At 26.4% G+C, this 22233-nt stretch overlaps 1 protein-coding gene across 1 annotated transcript in view; it reads left to right on the forward strand.

Moving 5' to 3' along the window:
• The first annotated feature begins 9025 nt into the window (after positions 1 to 9025).
• Positions 9026 to 22233, forward strand: part of LOC107168081 (dynein axonemal heavy chain 7-like) — a 33795-nt gene continuing 20587 nt past the window's right edge. The window contains exons 1-21 of the mRNA XM_089223444.1: positions 9026 to 9076; positions 9966 to 10232; positions 10864 to 11093; positions 12851 to 13004; positions 13060 to 13209; positions 14070 to 14252; positions 14477 to 14847; positions 14941 to 15460; positions 15537 to 15740; positions 16983 to 17272; positions 17342 to 17464; positions 17529 to 17682; positions 18013 to 18676; positions 18762 to 18877; positions 18938 to 19216; positions 19280 to 19510; positions 19673 to 19838; positions 19898 to 20043; positions 20134 to 20382; positions 21604 to 21936; positions 22023 to 22202. Coding sequence (XP_089079570.1) covers positions 9026 to 9076; positions 9966 to 10232; positions 10864 to 11093; positions 12851 to 13004; positions 13060 to 13209; positions 14070 to 14252; positions 14477 to 14847; positions 14941 to 15460; positions 15537 to 15740; positions 16983 to 17272; positions 17342 to 17464; positions 17529 to 17682; positions 18013 to 18676; positions 18762 to 18877; positions 18938 to 19216; positions 19280 to 19510; positions 19673 to 19838; positions 19898 to 20043; positions 20134 to 20382; positions 21604 to 21936; positions 22023 to 22202 — 5061 coding nt within the window. The remainder of the gene's footprint in view (positions 9077 to 9965; positions 10233 to 10863; positions 11094 to 12850; positions 13005 to 13059; positions 13210 to 14069; positions 14253 to 14476; positions 14848 to 14940; positions 15461 to 15536; positions 15741 to 16982; positions 17273 to 17341; positions 17465 to 17528; positions 17683 to 18012; positions 18677 to 18761; positions 18878 to 18937; positions 19217 to 19279; positions 19511 to 19672; positions 19839 to 19897; positions 20044 to 20133; positions 20383 to 21603; positions 21937 to 22022; positions 22203 to 22233) is intronic.

Below are 22233 nucleotides of genomic sequence, written 5' to 3' on the forward strand. Positions count from 1 at the left end.
ATCACGCTAACATAAACATAAACATAAATACATAATATGCATATAGTATAAATGTTTATGTTATACACAATATAACCACATTGTAAATCCAGTCATGTCAAACAACGGGTTTTAATCTACCGGGTTTACCGCTTAAAATTCTTAATTCCCATATTATAGAAAATAGCGTTTCAAATATGTCACAAACGTCTACATAATATTATTGCCAACGTGGTTTGACATATATTATTGATTATTTTGTATTATTTTGAAAACAGACTATATGATTTTTACATTACCAAATTAATAAATAATAATGTTTAATTAATATTTGCGAATAATGAACAATACGTTTGTTGAAAAATTGTTAGAACTGTGAATTTATGAAATAACACTACATATAAGTTTAAATATTATCTTGAGCTCTAAAAGAAAAAACAATGAAAATCTTAAACTAAAAATCATGTAAATTTGTTTATTATTTTTATTTTTAACATTTAAAGTATATAATAGCATTTCGTAATAAAGTAAAATATTTATTTTATCAACTAACAAGCTTATTGTTAAGTTTCTACAACAGATGGCCAGAAAGAAAAAAAAAATATGTTAAAACAAATATACAATGTAACATTTTGTTACTATTTACACAATTAAAAAATAGTAAAAATTTTCATACTAAAGGTAATACTATGATAATAATTTACTATAAATACTGTACAATACGTTAGGTACATATTGTATTATTATTATTATTATCATTTAAGATTATTCTGTGTTATCGATTCAACGCAACAGTGTACCTAAATTGCCTATTTAAGTCGCCGGATCAGTAATGTAATCCGTTCGTGCGTAACTGATCGGTTTTATACCGCTTGATAATCTTGCAGTAACCTGTTTAAAATAAAACCTTTATAAGGGAGTAGAACGAGTAGGTGGATATAAATTTGATTTTAAAGTTTAAAAATACAATACAATATCTTCTTAATTATGAACTACAAATTTATATTATATTTACTATAATATTAGTATTAACATTCAGTTTTAATCTAAACGCACTGATGAACTAATTTTAAAATAGTATATATTATATTATTATATAGGTTTTATATATATATTATTTTTTGGATAATTTTATTTAATAATGACACATTAATCATAATGATATTTTTGATAACAAATAACCAATAAATTAACAGTACCTATTTTATTGGTTAAGTTATTTTTTTCTTTTTACTAAAACAGATGATATCAATTGTAATTTATTCTGAAGATAAAATTAACGTTTGTATTTTATAATTTCTTGTGATATTAAAAAAACAAAAAACAATGATTCCTCAAGTTTTTTATAATTTGTATGATTTATAACTATTTAGCGACATAAGATATCCTGCATAATATCAAGATTGTTCTATTATATTGCAATCCAAATATAATGTATAAAAACTGAGAATTGCTTGGAGAAAATTATCGTCTTTATAAAATCGTCACAGAGACATTTTTTGAAAAATATTAACAATTTATAATAACTTTTTATGGTACAGATTCCACATTATATTATACTCTTATGTGCAAACGAATAACGCCCCGCGTGTTTAAAAATGATATTAAAAATAATAAAAAAATATATTATTATATATTTTTAAGTCCGTATTTGTCGGTTTAAATGACAATATATTTTATACCTATACATATTATATCGAGTGAGGGGGGTAGGGGCGATTCCGTTTCTTTTATGACTGTTTGGCAGCTGTTAATTTTTATCCTCGCAGCCCGACGTCGGCTGGTATTAGTGTGGTGTATGTGTATGTGTGTGTTTTTGTACGCTGAGAGAGGGAGTAGTTTATTATTTAGTATTATTATTGCAGCTCGCTATTATAATCCAAACAGATTTTGTAAACATCAGTCCCTCTAATGTTTGTGGCGTACCACAGATTATATAAATCCGATTAAAATATTATATATATATAATGCGCGTTGAAGAAGAGTTTGACATTGGTCGCGGGAAGTGAGCTATCAGTACATATATATATATATATATACACTATAGATGTATGTATAAAGCGGTGGTGCGGTGGATGTGGTCATGATTGAGGCAGTGACACGACAATGGTGTGGAGGTTAGAAAAATTATCGCTTTGAGTGATAATAATAATATAATACAAGTTCCACCGGCCAAGTTTTAAATTCTCCCAGCGCTTGTATAAATAGGTACAAACGCGCGACCGTGTGGTGGTGTTTAGCAATGTCATAATCTATTATTATATTATATTATTATTATTATTATTACAATATATTTACACTCGATTGTATTGTGCTCGGTTTTTGCGGGTTTGAAAAACTTTTTCATGGCCTGACGATGACAGTTTACTAATGGATTTCGCACCCTCGTGGGCACGTCGAAGACCGGACCGCGCCGTGTGTACAGTTTTATACGATACGTATAATGAAATCCGCCTTAAACCTATTCGGAATAACAGAAAATCGACTTTGCTCCATTACAGAAATCATATATATATATATATATATATAATATATTATATATATTTGTTGTACGAGTATAAAACAAGAACGATATTAATCTATGACGTTTACTATGCGATTCGCGTTTTCACATTTAATAATATTATTGTGTCCGCGTTTTCGTACTATCGTAGCATTCCAGCAGATTAAATCGTCCAGGTATAACAGTAAATAATATAAAACACGACACGCTCCTACTTTTGATTAGTTATATAATTATATAATACAATATACAATAATATTATTGGTTGGTCAAACGTAATTGATATCTCTAATTATTTATTTTATCACCACAGGCAAGTATCATATGTTATAATCGATTAACGATTATATTATCATTGTGACAGAGTTATTATTTTTATTTAATCAAATCCAGCAATATGAAATATGAAGTACTTACATATATATTGTGCACAATTACTACACATACAATCCATTTTCAGTTTAACAACCGTTGTCCCTAACGAATTATAGTAACCAATTTTGTAATTGAAACTGTAACGTGTCAAACGTATAAAGCTCATCTCTCACACCTGGCTCCTTTAATTTTTAGATAATATACTCTTAAAAGTGATACAGTTCTTTCCGTCTCGGTTATCTCGTCTACTTGTTTTTCTCTCTCGAGCACTATTCACAAGTTTATAAGTCTATGCCTTGCCTAAACCTACCAAATACGAACGGCTATTATTATCACTCTGAACTAAAATAATAGATAATAGATGGATGTCCGTACGCTAACTGTGCAGCCGATATCTTTCCAGTCGATTATTATCTTAGTTCGTGGTTTTTACTGAACTTAATACCTATATGGCTGCATGAAATGTATATTATAATATATAATAATTCTCGTTGTATATGTAAAATGTGCCTAAACGAAAGTTGGCTTTTATGCATAACGATTTGATATTCAACATTAATATTATGGTGATGATAATAATTTTCACGGTTAACACAACATTTCATCATGTTTCCCATGACTCGAAATGCGTATATCATGCACAGGAAGTCCCTCAATAAGTTTTCCTAAAAAGTAACCCGATGGAGCTTTGCCCCCCCCCACGTCCACATCTTTGCAAATCGTACAATATGACAGCGCTATCTAACTAGGAAATTGAGCAGCTGTATAATGACCAGTTCTTCACGTACTCGTTAGAAATGATTAAGTGACAGTCAATGACGATACTGTTATCGTATTAATTTAAATATAAATTATAATACCGACCAATGCCTTTAGTGGTTTTAGGTTTGATTGAACATCACTAAACTAAACAAAACCTAATCAAACCAAAATAAAAAGTGCGTGATTCGGCTAGTTATAGATTGCGGCTCGTGACTGTTAAGCTATTATATGCACCTAACACCTAAGTGAAATAATATTTCATACTCTAGAGTCTAGAATTTACCTATACGATTAACGATGTAGAGTAGAATGTAAATAACAAACATTTAATATTACCTCAAATAAACTAAAATTTTAAAAACATTTATCACCTATCTTATTGATTATGAGGCGTGGGTAACCAAAAGTCAAAAATGAAATTCTAAAAATTATTGGTATCGTTGTAATTTATATGACTATTGTCTATTAGTAATACACTATATATAATACCTAGAAAGTTAATTAACTTTTTCCGAAAACATTGCATTTTACAATATCCATATATCCGTATATCCTCGTATATATAAAATATAAATAATGCACGCACTTTAAAGTATAGCATAAAGAATATATTATTCAATTTGAACTTAAAATATCCGTAAAAACTGTTTTTATAATTTTTGGTTACGGCGAGATTTATTTGAACCTTGTTTTAAATTTTCATTTCTTATCTGTACAAATTGAACATTTTGTACATTTATAATAGTTTATCGCTACAAAATAATTCATACAATTGCATGATTTTGATAAATTTACCCAAAGTTTAACTTTATATTATGCAAATCAAAATGCATCACAAATATTTTGAACTACTATTATAAAATAACTTATGAGGAACTTTCAATTATATTTTGACAGAATGAAACATTATTTACCAACAATAACTAAAAAAAATACAATAGCTCAAAAAGAGTTAAAATATTATTACGTATGGAGGTAGAAACATTTAATGATAATTTAAAATACAGATATTCGTTTTTGAGTTTCTACAAAAATAAATAAATACATTTTTTCAAAATTCTCTCTTTTTTTTAAATTGTATTTTTGTCTTTCCAACACATTTGAAAACTATAATCGTGAAAAGTGTACACAGGCACAAAAATAAGAAAAAAACACTTAGGTGAAAATTCAATACATTTATCACATCCACTCAGAATCTAAAATACAATCTTTAAGCTAACAGCAAACTATTTATACGAAAAGAAGTATATAGAAGTATATTTTAACTTGATTATAATAAATAGATACTAAATTTGAAGTATAAAATATAATTATTATTATTTAAAAAACTTTGCCGGGTTGCAATGACAATCAATGAACATTAAATCAACTATACCGAGCTAATCTCAATATTATAGACTTTTTTTTAATGAAATATTAGATATTATTTTGAATCAAATTAAAAGTTGATTTTAATCGATGGAAAAGTTGTGGTTTTTTTACTTCTGAGTCATGTCAAAAATGTAATTAAGTTTTTCCTGTTAATGAACTTAAGTTTTTAGAAAATCAGTATAGAAGTTTCTTTTCCGGTTAAAAAATGAGTTACATGTTTCGTACAGTTTAGCAGAATTTAAAAATAAATTAATTTTTGAAATAATCAAATGCATTAATTTAAATAAACTAGACATAGCACTGAAATAAGTATATGAACTAGCTTAATTAATTGCAACTATTCCAAGTGCAACAGCATCAGTATAGAAAGAAAATATTTAGCCCTTGAAAGAATAAAAACATACTGTAGCCTGTTGGTCAAGATCGACTATCTTCTCCCAAAATATTATCGTTGGAAAAGGTATTGGAAGATTTAAAAATGAGCCCTGATTTTTACTCTAAAGTAACCGAAAATTTCGTCAAGAAAGAAAAAAAAATTGACTTTATTTATAAATAAATAAAAATTCGAATATAACTTATATTATTTAAAACAGTTAGTCAAATCTTAATAAAAATTATTAAAGTATTAAATTAAATTCTTATTTATAAATCAATACAAATGTGTGTATTATTTATTATCTATAAATTAAATAGAAGTAGAACTATAATAATACCTATACATTATGATAAATATGCATGCAAATACTCGGAGTCATCATACGCCATTGATGAAATTGTAAATAATAATTTTTTAAATATTATAAGGTATTTATAATAATGGTTAGAAATTAAAATCACAAGACACGTTCGCTAAACTACAACATGCGTGTCTGATTATATCATTTAATTGCCATTATTACATAATAGGTACACAAGCTTCAACTATCGACAAAAAAAATACAATGATGACTGAAAAGCATAACCGAGCTTATACCATATTTGTTGCTATTTTATTATTATTATTATATTACATCAATCAATTTCGCTTCATAGAGAGAAAGAGAGAGAGAGAGAGTTTCATCGAATAAACGCAATTGAAAAAATATTTAAAAAAAACCCTATTGAGTATATTTTTAGAAGTTGTAGAGTCTGAATAAAACGAGTAATGTATTTCATTATAATTTACAGTTATAATAATTTATACTCAGTATTTTATTTTGTACTGAGAAAGAACGCTTCAAAAGTTTCATACAGTACCTTTTGTGTACTGGAAATCTAACATAATATTTATTTTAATAGTATTTTTATACAAGTCTGAAGAAATAATAGTTTATATAATTTCATCACCGGTTTCCGTATGAAAAAATCATATAAAAGTGTTGATGAAAATCTTAGATTAAATGAAATTTATATCTAAAAAACGCCATTATATACATAATGTCCTATTCCTATGGTGTATCGTTGTAATACATTTTTAAAATTAAAATAAAAGATCGTAATACGTAATTTATGAATATATCGATATTTTGTGGTGCTAACTCAATCTAGCTATACTAAAAAATAGCTTTAAAAACCCACTGTGCATATTTGCAAATATATTATTAAGTAGTTACTTTTTATTAATTGTTTTCCCTGTACATTTAATAGTTAATTATTTCATAGATGGATGATAAAATATATATATATATATATATATATATATATTAAGGTATTATAGGTAGGTATACATATATATTATAATAGTATTGAAACATAATTCAAACATACAGCCTTACGGTATTACAATGCGCTATATCACAATAAACATAACAGCAATGATCTGCAATTAGATATGAACTAGTATATAATCTACCGTAGTCGTGATCATAGGCGCACATAGGGGGGTGCTTGAGGGTGCTTAGCACTCCCAGGTTTAAAATTAGCACCGCATAAACTATTTAAAATATTTATTACATGTTCATATCTTTTGAAATATTATTATATAAATCTGTTTATGTATATCAGGATATTTTGAAAATATCAACAGTTAGTTTATCAGCAGAAATGATGGTTTTAATGAATAGTCTACCAGCCAGCTTTATATATGAAGGCATGAAAAATCAATGTTATAAAAGTTCGTTTCCAAATGTCTGTAAGCTATTGGGAATAACAATTCCAATTTCTTCGTCAACGTGTGAACGCTCCTTCTCAGCTATGCGTAGATTGAAAAACTGGTTACGCACCAATATGGGCCAAGAAAGATAGAAAGATTTACCAAGCTATCTACGCTTAGCATTGAGAGAGATCTTACCAATAAAATAGAGGGGGAAATTATAATGCAAACATTTGCAATATCAAACAGAAAATTAAATTTTGTCTAACATTAATAATTAATGATTACATGTTATTATAACTTTTAATATAATTACAAAATATTTATTTTTATTTTTAATAAAATTTATAATTATTGCAATGCAATTATTATAGTATTAGGGTGGTGTAGTGGGGGGGCTTCGCTCCCCACGGGTCTGTGTACTATAAATTATTTCAGCACCCCCTAAATTCACACCCTATGTGCGCCTATGGTCGTGATAATAATTAAAGGACTGAAATAGAAATGATACACGTAGATACTATAGTATATAATATTATTGTTTATTCAATATTTCAATACAAGGATAATGATGGAAAACGAAGGGGTTAATTAATGAAGTTGAATAAAAAAAAATACATTTCGATAACTATGTATCATTACAGCGCTCTATATTGTCAGGTGGGTGTTTTCATAGTGTTGCAGTCCGAAACAACAGCAGAGACGTAAATTGGTTTGGACTGTTAAGACGAAGAGTGGAAAAGCGATGCAGTGGCCGTATGTTTTTTTATTAGGAATGTGATGAACTCAATTTATCTTTCGACGCTTGAAGATTTGTACTTTGATTTGGTCGTCCTTTGTAATCGGAAGCACGATCTCCAAATTTAATATTTAATCTATATTTATATCTGTCAACCATTTCAAAGGTTTAAGATGTTGTATTATTATTACGATTTTATTTAAATACAGGAGAACGATAGTTTTATTCTTCTTCATTTTTTATTATTATTTACAATTATTCCACCTAATCGACATCGTTTCGCTTCTTTCGTAGGTACGTTCCATATTATTATGTATTTCACATTGTTATTATCTACCTATTCGACTAATGTATAAATTATTCATAGTAGGTAACACAAATGAAACATAGTAATGCAAATATCCCTGCAGATGTGGTTAATTCAGCTTACTATTCTAGTTATAATTTAACAGCATATAACATAGCTGTTATGTATTTCTTGTGAGTAGTTAGTAGAACAAGCGCATATTGTAATGGTAATGGAATCCAATCATAAGCATTGAATGATGTAGTAAATGTTAGTCCAAAAGTAAGTAATAATATGTTTTTAAGAGTAAAATTTGATATGGTGTTTATCTGAAATTCTATAGGTTAGGCTAGGTTTTATTATGGTGTCACATCAGCTGATGATGGTGGATAACAATTCAATTATTGGAAACTTTTTATCGCATTTATCGTGTTTGACTACCGATCGGCGATCATTCACCTTCAAAAATTTAAATCCTAGTTATAACTTAAAGTATATTAACAATAATTTGAAATGATTAGCTATGTTTAATCAGTTATTGGCCAATTGTAATTTTGACCATCGTTTAATATATTATCTTGCATTTAATTTTAACACGAACCAATTAATAAATAGTTGATTACAAAACAAATTAGTTTTGTGTGTATCACCAGGTAAAATATTTACTGTTTATATTGATAAAATACAAACATACAAAATATTCAATATATAATAATAATTATATAATATCATAATATATATTTTATAATTGCCACTTATTATACTCATCGAATTTACTTTTAATTATATTGAACACATTGTGAATATTTATTAGATTGATCATTGATATTATATAATATATACAATATAAGTTTATAAATTGCTTGTATAATACAATTATTTATCTAGATTTCTATAAATATATCAATCGTGAAAGAAAGTTTATCTTAATCTAAAACTATGTTCAATGCCAAGAATCGTCCTCACGACAATCAAAAAACTACTAAAAAAGTAAATTTTACATGTCAATTTAAACATATACCTAGTTTAAATAATAAAATTTAGTCATTACTTAAAACAGCTAATATAATTTAACTAATTTAAGCCATCAAAATGTATTACTATAATTGGAATACAATAATTATAACCTAATTACAATTTTTAAATACGTTTGTTACTTCAATTACTATTTTTTTATATATATATATATATATAATAATATTATCAGATTATACTGAGATACAGAAAAGCTTAAAAAAAATGAGCAGATTAATTTAATATACTATTTAAGTTTATAGTTATATTAGGTCCATGTATGGTAATATCTTTGGAACTATGCCCTTATTGAGATTCTTGAAAAAAAAACTAAGTGTAGGCAAATTAATAATATTATGTATTAAGTACTGGGAAATAAAATTAATTAAAGTGGTAAAAATAATTTAAAAATTAACAAATACTATATACATTATGTATAATGGTTTACTTTTTAAAATTTAAACTGAAATTAGCACCCAATATTTTTGAAAAATCTTACTAAGCAGCCTGAGAAGAAAATTTATATAGTTGCCACTAGTTTATGTTAAGTTTAGATTGTACATAATGAATAGTATCTATTATTTTGTTAAGAAATAAATTAAATCCCAGTTGTATTTAGTTATCACAAAATATAATAACAAAATACAGATCATAAATGATAGTAATGTACCTAACTCCAAAAATAAAATATGTGTGCTATAAATTTAGATTCTAGGGATATTTTATTTAAATGTGTTTATAAAAGTTGTAACTACCTATATAAATTCTTTATCAAAAATACTTTTAAAAAATATTGGAGACCATACCAATTTAATTTGTTCTATTATTTTACAATATATGATGAAAAATTAATGTTTCCAATTAGTCGGCGACAACTGAACGCATTGAACGAGAACAATTTCGAGCTAAAATGGTTTTAAATTACGCCGAACATTTATTGCCTGTAGTTCCAAAGGATAAATTCAAAAACCCATTACTCAGGTATTATAACTTTATTAAGTTTGGTGTCCAAATCAATTCAAATAGTTACACTCCGATCGAACAGAACACAGTGAATAGAATTGTGTGTGGTTTACCATTAAAATATCAATCGTCGCCACTTTTATTGAAACTAACAGAAGATTTAATTAATGTAAGTAGATGTATTAATAATGATACGTTTGATAATATATTAATATATTATTATTGTGAGTAAAACTGCTCTCGTTATATTGATTATATTATATTATATTATATTCATTATATCACTTACGCTGATATAATAATTATTTTAACTCCAAGCTACAAATTATCATTAAGTGTCATCGTTTTATTTTTATCAGATTTTTACTAGCAATGTACTTATTATTATTATATATCACTGTTTTAAGGATTATCTATATATATATATATATATATATAGGTAATACAATTACATATCTATAATAACATTTAATTATTTTTGATTTAATGTTAATTTATAGGGTAATTCATAGCGACATTTTTGCAAATATAAAATAATTATTTAATCTCTAATATTGCACTTTTCCATATGATTAAATGTCTTTTTTTCAAATGATGTATTTCCAATACTACTGCTGCTAGTATATCTCCTTATTTAAATTACTATAACTTAATATAATATAAACAGTTGGTTACAATTTAATACTTCTTTAACATTAGTATATTCTTAAAATCAAATATAGTATTTTTAATTTAGAATTAAGAACATTATCCTATTTAAATTTGTCAAGTGTATTAATTATTCTTAAATGGATTTATAGGAACACGAAATAACATCAAAAAAGTCAATAATACATATAGGGTTTGGTGATCTATATGACGATCATGTAGACCTTTCGTTTGTGGCTACCCCGATCAAAAAAGAACTACGAGAAACTGCACATTTGTGGAAAGAATCAATTAAATATTCGAGATTAAATCTTGAGCAAAATATTTTGCAATTAAATCCAATAATCGTCCAAATGATAAAATTGTGGAATGAAGATTACAAGTGAGTTTGTATCAAATAAAATTCTAATAAAAAGCTACCTACCAGCTACTTCGTGGTAATAAATACACTTTTAGTATAAACTATTTGCATTGAACAAAAATATAAAGTTCAAAGCAAATAAATTAAAAAATATTCTATAAGTACTAGTACCTAATAATTTCCAATGAAATGTTTAATTCAATACCACAAGTAAAAATACTTTTCACGTTGTTAACGTATAATATAGATATGTATAAAAATTTAAATATTTATTCTTTAGATTCATTTATAGACATAAGTAACTATCCCTAACTGTTAACTATATAGTGTAGTAGGTACCTTCTGTAGTTCTGTAATAGGTAACCACAATATAACAGTAGGTATTTGTATTTTTTCTTTTATTTAAATAATAAATTATTAGTTTTCAATTTTACTAGTTAGATACAGTTTTACAGTATTATAAATGGTTACATAGTTACAAAATAATTATTTATTCAAAGTTATATATTATAAGGTATATACATATAAGTCCAATTGTCTTAAGAATTTGTTCATATAATTGGTAGATATATGTTATTTGATCACATTCGACCTAGAAACGACGTATTACATCTCAATTAATAATCGAGTTCTATACTCTCGCAATAAAAATTGTCCTAGTTGAAAATTCTCCAATCATGTTTTAGTTTTACCTGTTTGGTATTCAAAACCAACACAACTTCTATACAATCGATATCCCTAAAAAGAAACCACGCTTAAGCATTAAAATTAAAGGTGTATATAGGACAAACGAATATGGTATTAATCATTATCAGTGATAGTCAAACAGGGAGATGAGAGGGATTGATCCTCTCGCGACCTTTTTTTTCAATGTTTAATTTAAGAGCTGATTACCATAAATTATATTTTTAATAATCATTAGTCAAATAGTGTATGTTAAAAAACAGCCATATCCCCTTGACAAAAATCATTTGACCACCACTCATATAACTATATTTTAATACCCAATAGGTACTAATTATATTTATAACGATTCAAATACGTGGAAAATGGGTTACATAAAATTTTTAAAATAAGAGATAAAATAATAAAATAAAATATTATAATAACTAAATTTTTTTTCTGAATTTACAGATGTGTTTTTGATATTTTCTGTGATAACACTTTATTGTAGTCCATTATAATATTTTTTTTACTTATAAACTTATACACAACTTAGATTAAAAAGTTATATATTTTACGTACCTACATACAAATCTACATGCATCTATACTTATAATCACGGTTTATCTAGATAACCGTGCTTATAATAGACTATATAGTGCCCAAACGTGTTACAAAATCATGAAATATAATTCCCAAACGTATTATGTATTTTCCTCAAATGTATCACATTAAATTCCCAAATCTGAGTTTTAATTTCAAAGATTGAAATCACACACAACTGTGTACAAAGATTATTATTATTTAATTTTTTTTATTATTATTATCTACATTTTATATATTTCATGGATATTTATGTACATAATATTATATCATAATAATACTTGCAATGTTCTAAAATGATTCAAAAGTGCATTATTTTCTCACAGAAACGTATATTTTTTTTTTATGTTATGACAATTAAAAAAAACTTACTGTTTATTTGTTCATAACTACAATTATAGAAATGTTTACTATATTTCGTAGTATAATCAATTTTAAAACTGTATTATTTGTATTAATGATTTATGCTATTAAAATTAAACCTTATACAATTGAAAGTTTCCTCATTACAGAAATATGACTATCCTAAATGCTGGTAGTTTAAACAAAGAGCACATGTATTATAATATAACAGAGTTTACAAATTATATATTAGCAAAATCAAAAGTTGTCAACGACGCTTGGCGAAATGAATGGTTTTACCATGTGAAACAATTATTTCAACAGGTTAGGATTTTAATTTAACTATTTTATTTATTCAATTTATTTTTTCAAATTTCAGAAAAAATACAAAAAAAAATTACCAATTGCAGAAAGCAAAAAAAAACAGTCGACTTTTTTTAATTTTATTGCTCACGTCATGCAAATGAATTTCAAAGAATTCATACAAAGGACTATTAAAGAGTATACGGACTTTATGTCTGACCCAGAGGTAATGTTTCATTATTATTATTATAGAACAATGTATTTGTATTTTATCTACAATTAGGTATTATGCCCATGAATATTGATAAATGTACCTATAAATGATTATTTTGTGTACAGAATTTTGAAATTGATAAAAATGTCTTTATATTGTAAATAATTAATTGTATGTAAATGAAGAAATAATTAAATAAGATTATTTATATGTTTACACGTCATATAAATTTAAAATGTTATTCTATCAATTAATAATCTATGGTAAAAATAGTAAAAAAAGTTATTATTTATTAATATTTGATGGTAAACTCTAAATCTAATTTTAATTTATTTAAAATATTTAAAAAATGTATTCCTTCACATTTCAAATGTTATATTTGTGTATATTTATTAAAAATATAACAATTTTTATGAAGTTGACTGAATTAAATAATTAAATAATGACAGATAGATAACTATTCCTAATAAATTAAAAATAATGCGTGGTAAGGATAAATTATAGAATCATACTGAAAGTATCAAAAGTGCATAAGTATCAAATACACTTATTTTATTATTTTAGGCCAATTTTAACAGCAAATGTATTAATTTTTAAATCCACATTAATATACTACATTTTATATGTCTAAAATAGTGAAAATAGATTTTTTTTTATTGATAATAAATTCTACTTTTCACAAAACAATTTAATTTATATTAATATTTGGAGTGTTGCATGTAATTTAATTCTAATAAAACAATTACCATATAATTAAATTGTTAGTTTCATTGTGACTGGAACATTACCTATACAATTATACTAGTTTTACAATTTATTTTTGTAAGTTTAATTCTACGTAATTTTTATTTCATAACCATTGCGCTGAAAAGAAAAATCCAGTTTTTAAGATAAGTTTAGTGTATAGAAACGATTCGTTGCGATATCTACCATCTTATGGACGGCTGCGGGATTTTATTCTGTCCATCTGTGAAAATATAGAAGAAGTGTCGTCAAATTTGATACGTATTGAACATTCCATGTATGAAGATTATCATACAGATCTATTTTTGCAAGTATGTTTAATTCAAATAATTTTACATCAACCAATCTAATAAAAAGGATGATTCTAGTTCGATTTGTCTATTCAATAGTGTTGTATAAATGTATAATATCTGTTATACCAATTACTAATACCTACCTATAATTATCATTGAATAAATTTTCATTTGATTCTCGAATCACTTTTTGAATAAAAACAATAATTAATTATAGTTTTCTATAATATTTCATAACTCAGGTGGAATTGGATCGTGAAATTGTTTCTGAAAATATTAAAAATCTAAGAAAATACTTGGATAATTGTTGGGAACAGAGAAAAGTTTTTAAAGAAAAAGTTGTAAGATACCTTTATTTAGTAAACGGGGATGCCAAAAAGGAAGTGGAAATATTTTTATCGAAAAACCATACTTTCAAAGAATATAAAAATGCTATAATTAAATATCATGACATTTCTTCTGTCATATTGGTTGACATACTTCCAATGGCAAATATAGGGGCATTTCAAATTGATTTCTCTGAAATTATCAGTAACTTACACAAACAATCAAATACACTTAAAAACAACACAATCGATCATATGAAGTCTGCCTACTCAGTTATTGGAAAAAAGTAAAATTTAAATATTATAATATAGTACCTATCTAATTTAACCTAAACCTAGTCATGATATTAAATTTGTTTTTCACTACCTAATTATTTTAGATTAAATGAACAATATTCTTATTTTGTTGACGTAATATTAACACCACCAGAAAATACCGATGAACTTATACAACTAATCGCCTTTATCAATGATACAAGAGACAATATTTTACCTAAGCTAATGAAACAAACAATCGAAGTGTTATCATGTGAAATATTTTTGATGAATTTCATAGAATTTACGAAAGAAGAGCTGAAACAAAATACTAGTACACTCCGTTGGGTCAAACACGTCAACGATACAATTTCTAGGAGTTCTATAATGGTTATAAAGAAAACAAAAGAATTTAAAGAAGTACTGATGGAGCGTATCGAACAGTTCAATATCGACTTGGACATCTATAGATCTGAGTTGGATGAATTTCGGCAATTGGGGGACATAAATGATATAAAAATATATGCCGAAAAATCTCAAAACTTAGATGATAAATTAAATAAAGCTTTGGATACAATTGATGAATTCAACAAACAAGAAAAATACTTTCAGATGGAGGAAAGTGTATATCCACTTCGAAAATTTGTAAATATACCTACATTGCTCAGAGATAATAATTTTTTTGCGAATAATTAATCACATCAACGAGTATGTATTTAAGGTTGCAGATTCTTTAGCGCCGTACAAACTGCTCTATGATAACTGTTCAGAGTTTATTGTAAATCATGAAAATTGGATGAATGCTACCATTGGTACATACGACCCAGAGCAGATCGATCAAAATGTGACCAACTGCTATCGTAACATATCAAAACTCGAAAGAACATTCATGAAAAATCCTGCCCCATTGGCTATTGCAATTAAAGTAATGTTATAAACATCGTATTGTATAAGGTATAACATAGATAATGATTAGTTTTTTCAAATAACAACGATAGGGATAAGTTGTAGGTGCACCGTTAGTTTTGGTAGCAGTCAAACGTCGTGTGGTATAGTTACAGTTTCGCACACAAATTGTTTGTTATACGTTGATCCATTGGTCCAAGAGCTCAGTCTATAATATTATTTTTACAATATAAAATAAAAATTATAAAAACATCCTGTGAATTTCATACCAAAAACCTAATAATGCTTAACAAAAAAAAAAACTCATGTTCTGATTAAATATAAAATCAACGAATACATCATCAATAACTCCTATACTGCAAATCACACTAAATTACTAATATTATTTAATAGATAAAAAATAATAGTTATGTGTTATTTTATGAATCTTTTAAGTTATTTAAGTATATTTTTACAGGAATAATTAACATTAAATATAAAAATCAATATACCATAAAACTATATTTTTATTTTGGAATTTAAAATGTGGTCGTAGTTTCATTCTGCGTGTAATGTTACGCTATCTTATGAACACTAATATCAAGTAAATTCTGTTTATTGAATAGGAAGAAAAGTAACAACAACGAAATACAGATCAAACAGTTTATAAAGTTTATAAGACGCAATCGTAACATTTTATTTAAAGGCTTATCCGAGATTTCAGTTAATGGGCTTTTTGTTAGCAATGTTTTATTATAACATAAGCAAATTTAGTAATTTAAAAGTCAAAAATGCCTAGCTTGCAGAATAAGTTGACCAAATTATTATTTTATTTTATTTTTATTCTAACAGATATGTTTCTGAAGAGCGTACCTACAAAAATATATATTTTTTAAATACTTTTGAAAGCCAAAGTTAATTATAATCTTACTCAGAAGTCAGGAACTATGTTACTTTAGTTATTGAATATTTAACCGTTAGGTAAAATGATTAAATCTCATCAGAAATAAATCATTACATGTAAACAAACATAAATACGTTAGGTACAATCGTACTCAGACTAACAAACGTTAGTATCTCGCTTAAGTGTTAAAAACAATCATATCGTTGCAGTGAATCAAATAAATATTATTTATTTTACATTTTACTTTTGAAATTATTTATTTAAAAATTAAAAATACAAACATCAAAAACCAATTTTTATATTAGAAACATACAGTCAAACCATATAGGTATTTCGATGTTAATTGTTAAACATGATAATATATTTATATGTTTGCAGGTACGGTCGCTGATTGAAACATTTAAAAAAAGAATCCCAGAAATATTAACATTGGGCAATTTAGGTCTTAAACGACGTCACTGGGAAGACATTTCAAATATAGTCGGATTTGTAATGTTCCCCGATCAAAATCTAACGATGGCAAAAGTTTTAAATCTCAATCTCGGTAAATTTGTACCTCAATTTGAAATAATCAGTGATGGAGCTTCTAAAGAAAATAATTTGGATAAGAGGCTAAATATTATGGTAGAGGAATGGAAAGATTTAAACTTTACCATATTAGACTACAAGTACAATTTACATAATTTAAAAGTTTAATAGTTGTCAGACGGAGATAATTTAATTATTTTATGTTCTAGAGATTCGGGAACATTTATTTTATCAGGAATTGATGATGTACAATTATTGCTTGATGATCACATATTAAAAACAACTGCGATGAAATCTTCTCCTTTTGTTAAGCCTTTTGAAAACAAATTATTGTATTTCATTTCAATTTACATGATTGAGCAATACACTGTAATAGATTCTTAATTTTTATACTAGAGAATGGGAAGCAAAAATTGTTACTTTGAATGAAATAATAGAGTTATTGGTCAGAGTTCAAATTACATGGATGTACTTAGAATCTATTTTTTCATCTCCAGATATACAAAGACAGATGCCAGATGAATCACAAAAGTTTAATGCTGTTGATAAGGTAAAAAAAACATTATGAATGATTTATTATTATTTACTTAAATAATGAATTGTGGTTACATATAATATTATAATGTTCTCGTAAATTCGCTTCAATATATTATATTTTCTTCAGGGGTGTTATTTGTGAGATTTAAAGGTGCGCATTTTGTACGCTCTTTATAATACACAAATTTGTTGTTTTATTTGTTAATTTGTTAATATTGATAAAAAAAAAACTCAATCCTTTAATAATTATCTTATGATTTTTTTTAAATTTAAAAACACAATAATAATTTTTTAATAGTATATTAAAATATCAATAGTTGAAATGATCATATTTATTTTTCAGATGTGGAGAGACACTATGAAAGATATTAAAAAATCAATGAATATTTTACAAACTATTAATATAGAAAATATCTTACAAAATTTAAAAAAAAGTTATATGCTTTTAAATTTGGTGCAAAAAGGTTTAAATAATTATCTTGAAACCAAACGACTTTATTTTCCAAGATTATTTTTTTTATCAAACGACGAACTTCTTGAAATCATATCAGAAACCAAAGACCCAAAGAGAGTACAGCCACATTTAAAAAAATGTTTTGAAGGAATAGCTACACTTGTTTTTACTGAAAAACTGGATGTTATATCTATGGTATCTAGTGAAGCAGAGATCGTAAATTTATCAACAACAATAAATACAGCAAAAGCTAGAGGTCAAGTTGAGAGATGGCTATTAGATTTGGAACTGTCGATGAAGATTACTGTACGTGCAGTAATCGGAAAGGCTTTGTTAGCTTATCAGAATACCGTCAGACATGAATGGGTAATGCAATGGCCCGGCCAAGCAGTTTTAGCTGTTTCGTGTACATATTGGACTGTCGAGATGACGCAAGCAATTAAACATCATCCTGATGGTCTTTCGGTATATTTGAATAAATGTAATAGGCAGATCGATAAAATTGTGAAATTGGTTCGAGGTGTGTTGTCAGTTCAAACGCGATTAACATTGGGTATAAGATTTTATTGTACTATAACTTATAAAAATTATCTTTAAATTCCTTTTTGATTTTTGATAAATCGTACACACTAAAACAGGAGCATTGATCGTAATCGACGTCCATGCTAGAGATGTTGTTGATGACTTGTCAAACAAAAATATTCGTAAAATAAATGACTTTGGATGGATTAGCCAATTGAGATATTATTGGATGGTAAATAAAAATATATGTAGACGCAACAACAAGTTGATCTCAAAAATATATTATTTTCAGGAAGAGAATTTATTTACCTCTATGATCAATTCATCATTGAATTACGGTTACGAATATCTAGGTAATTCGGCAAGATTAGTTATTACTCCTCTCACTGACCGTTGTTATCGAACACTGTTTTGCGCTCTTCAATTAAATTTGGGTGGTGCACCTGAAGGACCAGCTGGTACCGGCAAAACAGAAACTACCAAAGACTTGGCAAAAGCGATAGCTAAACAATGTGTCGTTTTTAATTGCTCAGATAGTATGGACTACATTGGTCTTGGAAAATTTTTCAAAGTTATTCAATTTTAATACTACTGACCTATTGATAACGTTCTGACAGGTGTTTATTAATTATAGGGTTTATTGTCATGTGGTGCATGGGCATGTTTTGACGAATTTAATCGCATAGACTTAGAAGTTTTATCAGTAGTCGCACAACAAATATTGACCATTCAACGAGGTATACAAGCTGGATTGACAAAAATATTTTTTGAAGGCTCAAATTTAACATTAGACAATACTTGCGCTATATTTATAACTATGAATCCTGGTTATGCTGGGCGTTCAGAGTTACCAGATAATTTAAAAGTAATTGACAAATATAAAATTATAATATAATTAAAACAATTAGAATTTTTCATAAAGCTAATTATTATTTTCAAATCTATGTCTGTTATTTTTAGAATATTATGGTTTATTGATCTATCAAAAACTGTTTTAATGTATTTAAATAAAATGTGTTTTTTTCAGGCTTTATTCCGTTCAGTGGCGATGATGGTACCCGACTATGCTTTAATATCTGAAATAGTATTGTATTCTCAAGGGTTTAGCTTAGCTCGATCGTTGTCGGTAAAAATTGTAGCAACGTATAAACTATGTTCCGAACAGCTTTCGTCACAAAACCATTATGATTATGGTTAAAATACATATACATAAAGCTAAAATTAATAATTACATAAGATTCTTCCTACACAGGAATGAGAGCGGTTAAAACTGTACTAACAGCAGCCGGTAACCTAAAACTGAAATATCCCGAAGAAGATGAAAATATTCTCATGTTGCGTTCTATCAATGATGTTAATTTACCAAAGTTTCTTAAACACGATATCCCGTTGTTTAAAGTAATATGGCTTTTCTACGCATGATACAATTACTTACTCACGATTTATATAGTTAATGATAACAAAATTGGTTATCGCTCATGCTTATAGGGATTAACTTCAGATTTGTTCCCTGGAATTAAATTGCCAACACCAGATTATAAAATTCTAAACGCTGCAATAGAAGAACACTGTAAAATAATGAATCTACAATGCACTTCGTTCTTTATTGAAAAAATTCAACAAATATATGAAATGATGGTTGTTAGACATGGATTTATGATTGTGGGTTTTCCGTTTAGTGGTAAAACATCAGCCTATAAAGTACTCAGTGGTGCATTGAAAATTATTGAAACTAAAGTAAGCGTAAATCATATTAATCGTCTTAACCTTTAGTTTTTTTTTTTTTAATCGAACATAATATTTGTCTATTAAAATCAATAAATAATAGTCAATTTCACCAATTAATAAATTTATAATGACGCATCAAACGAAAGTATAAGAATTCCAAGAACAAAGATGCGTTCCAAATACCCGACATCTTGAGTCTTGATTAATATATTTGATTATTTTAATATTTTCACACGACTCATAAGTCATTATATTCATCAATTATAATTGTTTAAAAAATAAAAGTGGGATTGGTAAACAACAGTTTTTGAGCATGATTGACATAAACCTACTCAAGTTTTCAGATATTTAAATATAACAAATGACAAGAATTCAAACTTCAGATAAGGCTTTCTGAAATTTCAATGTACTACTAAATATACTCATATAAATATATAAAATTCACTTACATATAAACAATGACATTTTGTTCAATAACTGAATACTTTTTTGACCAACATGTTCAAAAAAATATTCTACTTCATTGGAATTTTAATGAATATTAATGAATAAAAAACCGTGCTTACGACAATATAAGTGAACAATTATTTAACGATTAAATACGTAGATAATGATTCCGTAATAATAAAAACTAAAACTAACTTTTATCAAAAGTTTCACAGATCATGAGTAGTTGATCTGCTGATTCTTAAAATAAATCACTCAATCATTCTCTTATAATACAATGCCAAATATAATTAAGATCATAATACTATATAACACACAACTTGACAACTTAATATTATAGATCAAACTGATGAAAAATGTGTACTTTAGCAAAATATATAACATCATCAGTGTTATCTAAAAATTAAATTTCGATATTTTATTCTACTAAAAAGTAAATTAAAAATGAATGGATGTTAAAATTTTTGTTTTTGTAAGAAATCTTGAGTAAAAAAATAAAAACATCAGATTTGGTGACAAAAATTATTTGATCAAACATAGAAATTAAATTTCCTGTTTTATTATACTGACATTCTATGTAAATGAAGTAAAATATAAAAGCAAAAAATATATACAATATGCATAAATAAACTAAGAACAATGAAAAAAAAAATTACTCAACACATTTCATATTTTTTTTATTCACATCTAATTGTTTGACGCAAACTATTCTCGTCAATTTGTAACTTGAAATAATTTTTAATAATTATATCTTATAATAAATAATATTTATTTTGATACAAGAAATTAATGAATGAACACAAAGTCGAAATAATGGTAATAAATCCAAAGTCTATAACATTGGGTCAACTTTATGGTCAATTTGATTTAACATCACACGAATGGTCGGACGGAATTTTGGCTGTTGGATTCCGCAAATTTGCTTCTTCAACTAATCTCGACAGAAAATGGTTGATTTTTGATGGTCCAGTAGATGCCATTTGGATTGAAAGTATGAATACTGTATTGGATGATAACAAAAAATTATGTTTAATATCAGGAGAAATTATACAACTTGCAAACACAACTAATTTGATCTTCGAACCTATGGACTTGGATGTTGCATCGCCAGCCACGGTAATCAAGTGATACTGATTTGAATTTATTACGATTTTTAATATTTTTTACCATGAATATTAACATATTATATTATATTGTTTAAGGTTTCAAGGTGTGGTATGATTTACATGGAACCAGTTTCATTGGGCTGGGAGTGTTTAGTGACTTCGTGGATAAACCAATTGTCTCCTTACTTACCACCGAAACATAAAGAGACATTACATAAACATATCATACGATTCACTCGGTCAATATTATTCATGTTAAGACGTTGTAATATTAACGTACATATATAACATATTATAATATAATGGA

Source organism: Diuraphis noxia, unplaced genomic scaffold (assembly GCF_037042655.1).
Source record: "Diuraphis noxia isolate RWA-SAM2 unplaced genomic scaffold, SU_Dnox_SAM2 contig0003, whole genome shotgun sequence".
In the NCBI taxonomy this organism is placed as follows: domain Eukaryota; kingdom Metazoa; phylum Arthropoda; class Insecta; order Hemiptera; family Aphididae; genus Diuraphis; species Diuraphis noxia.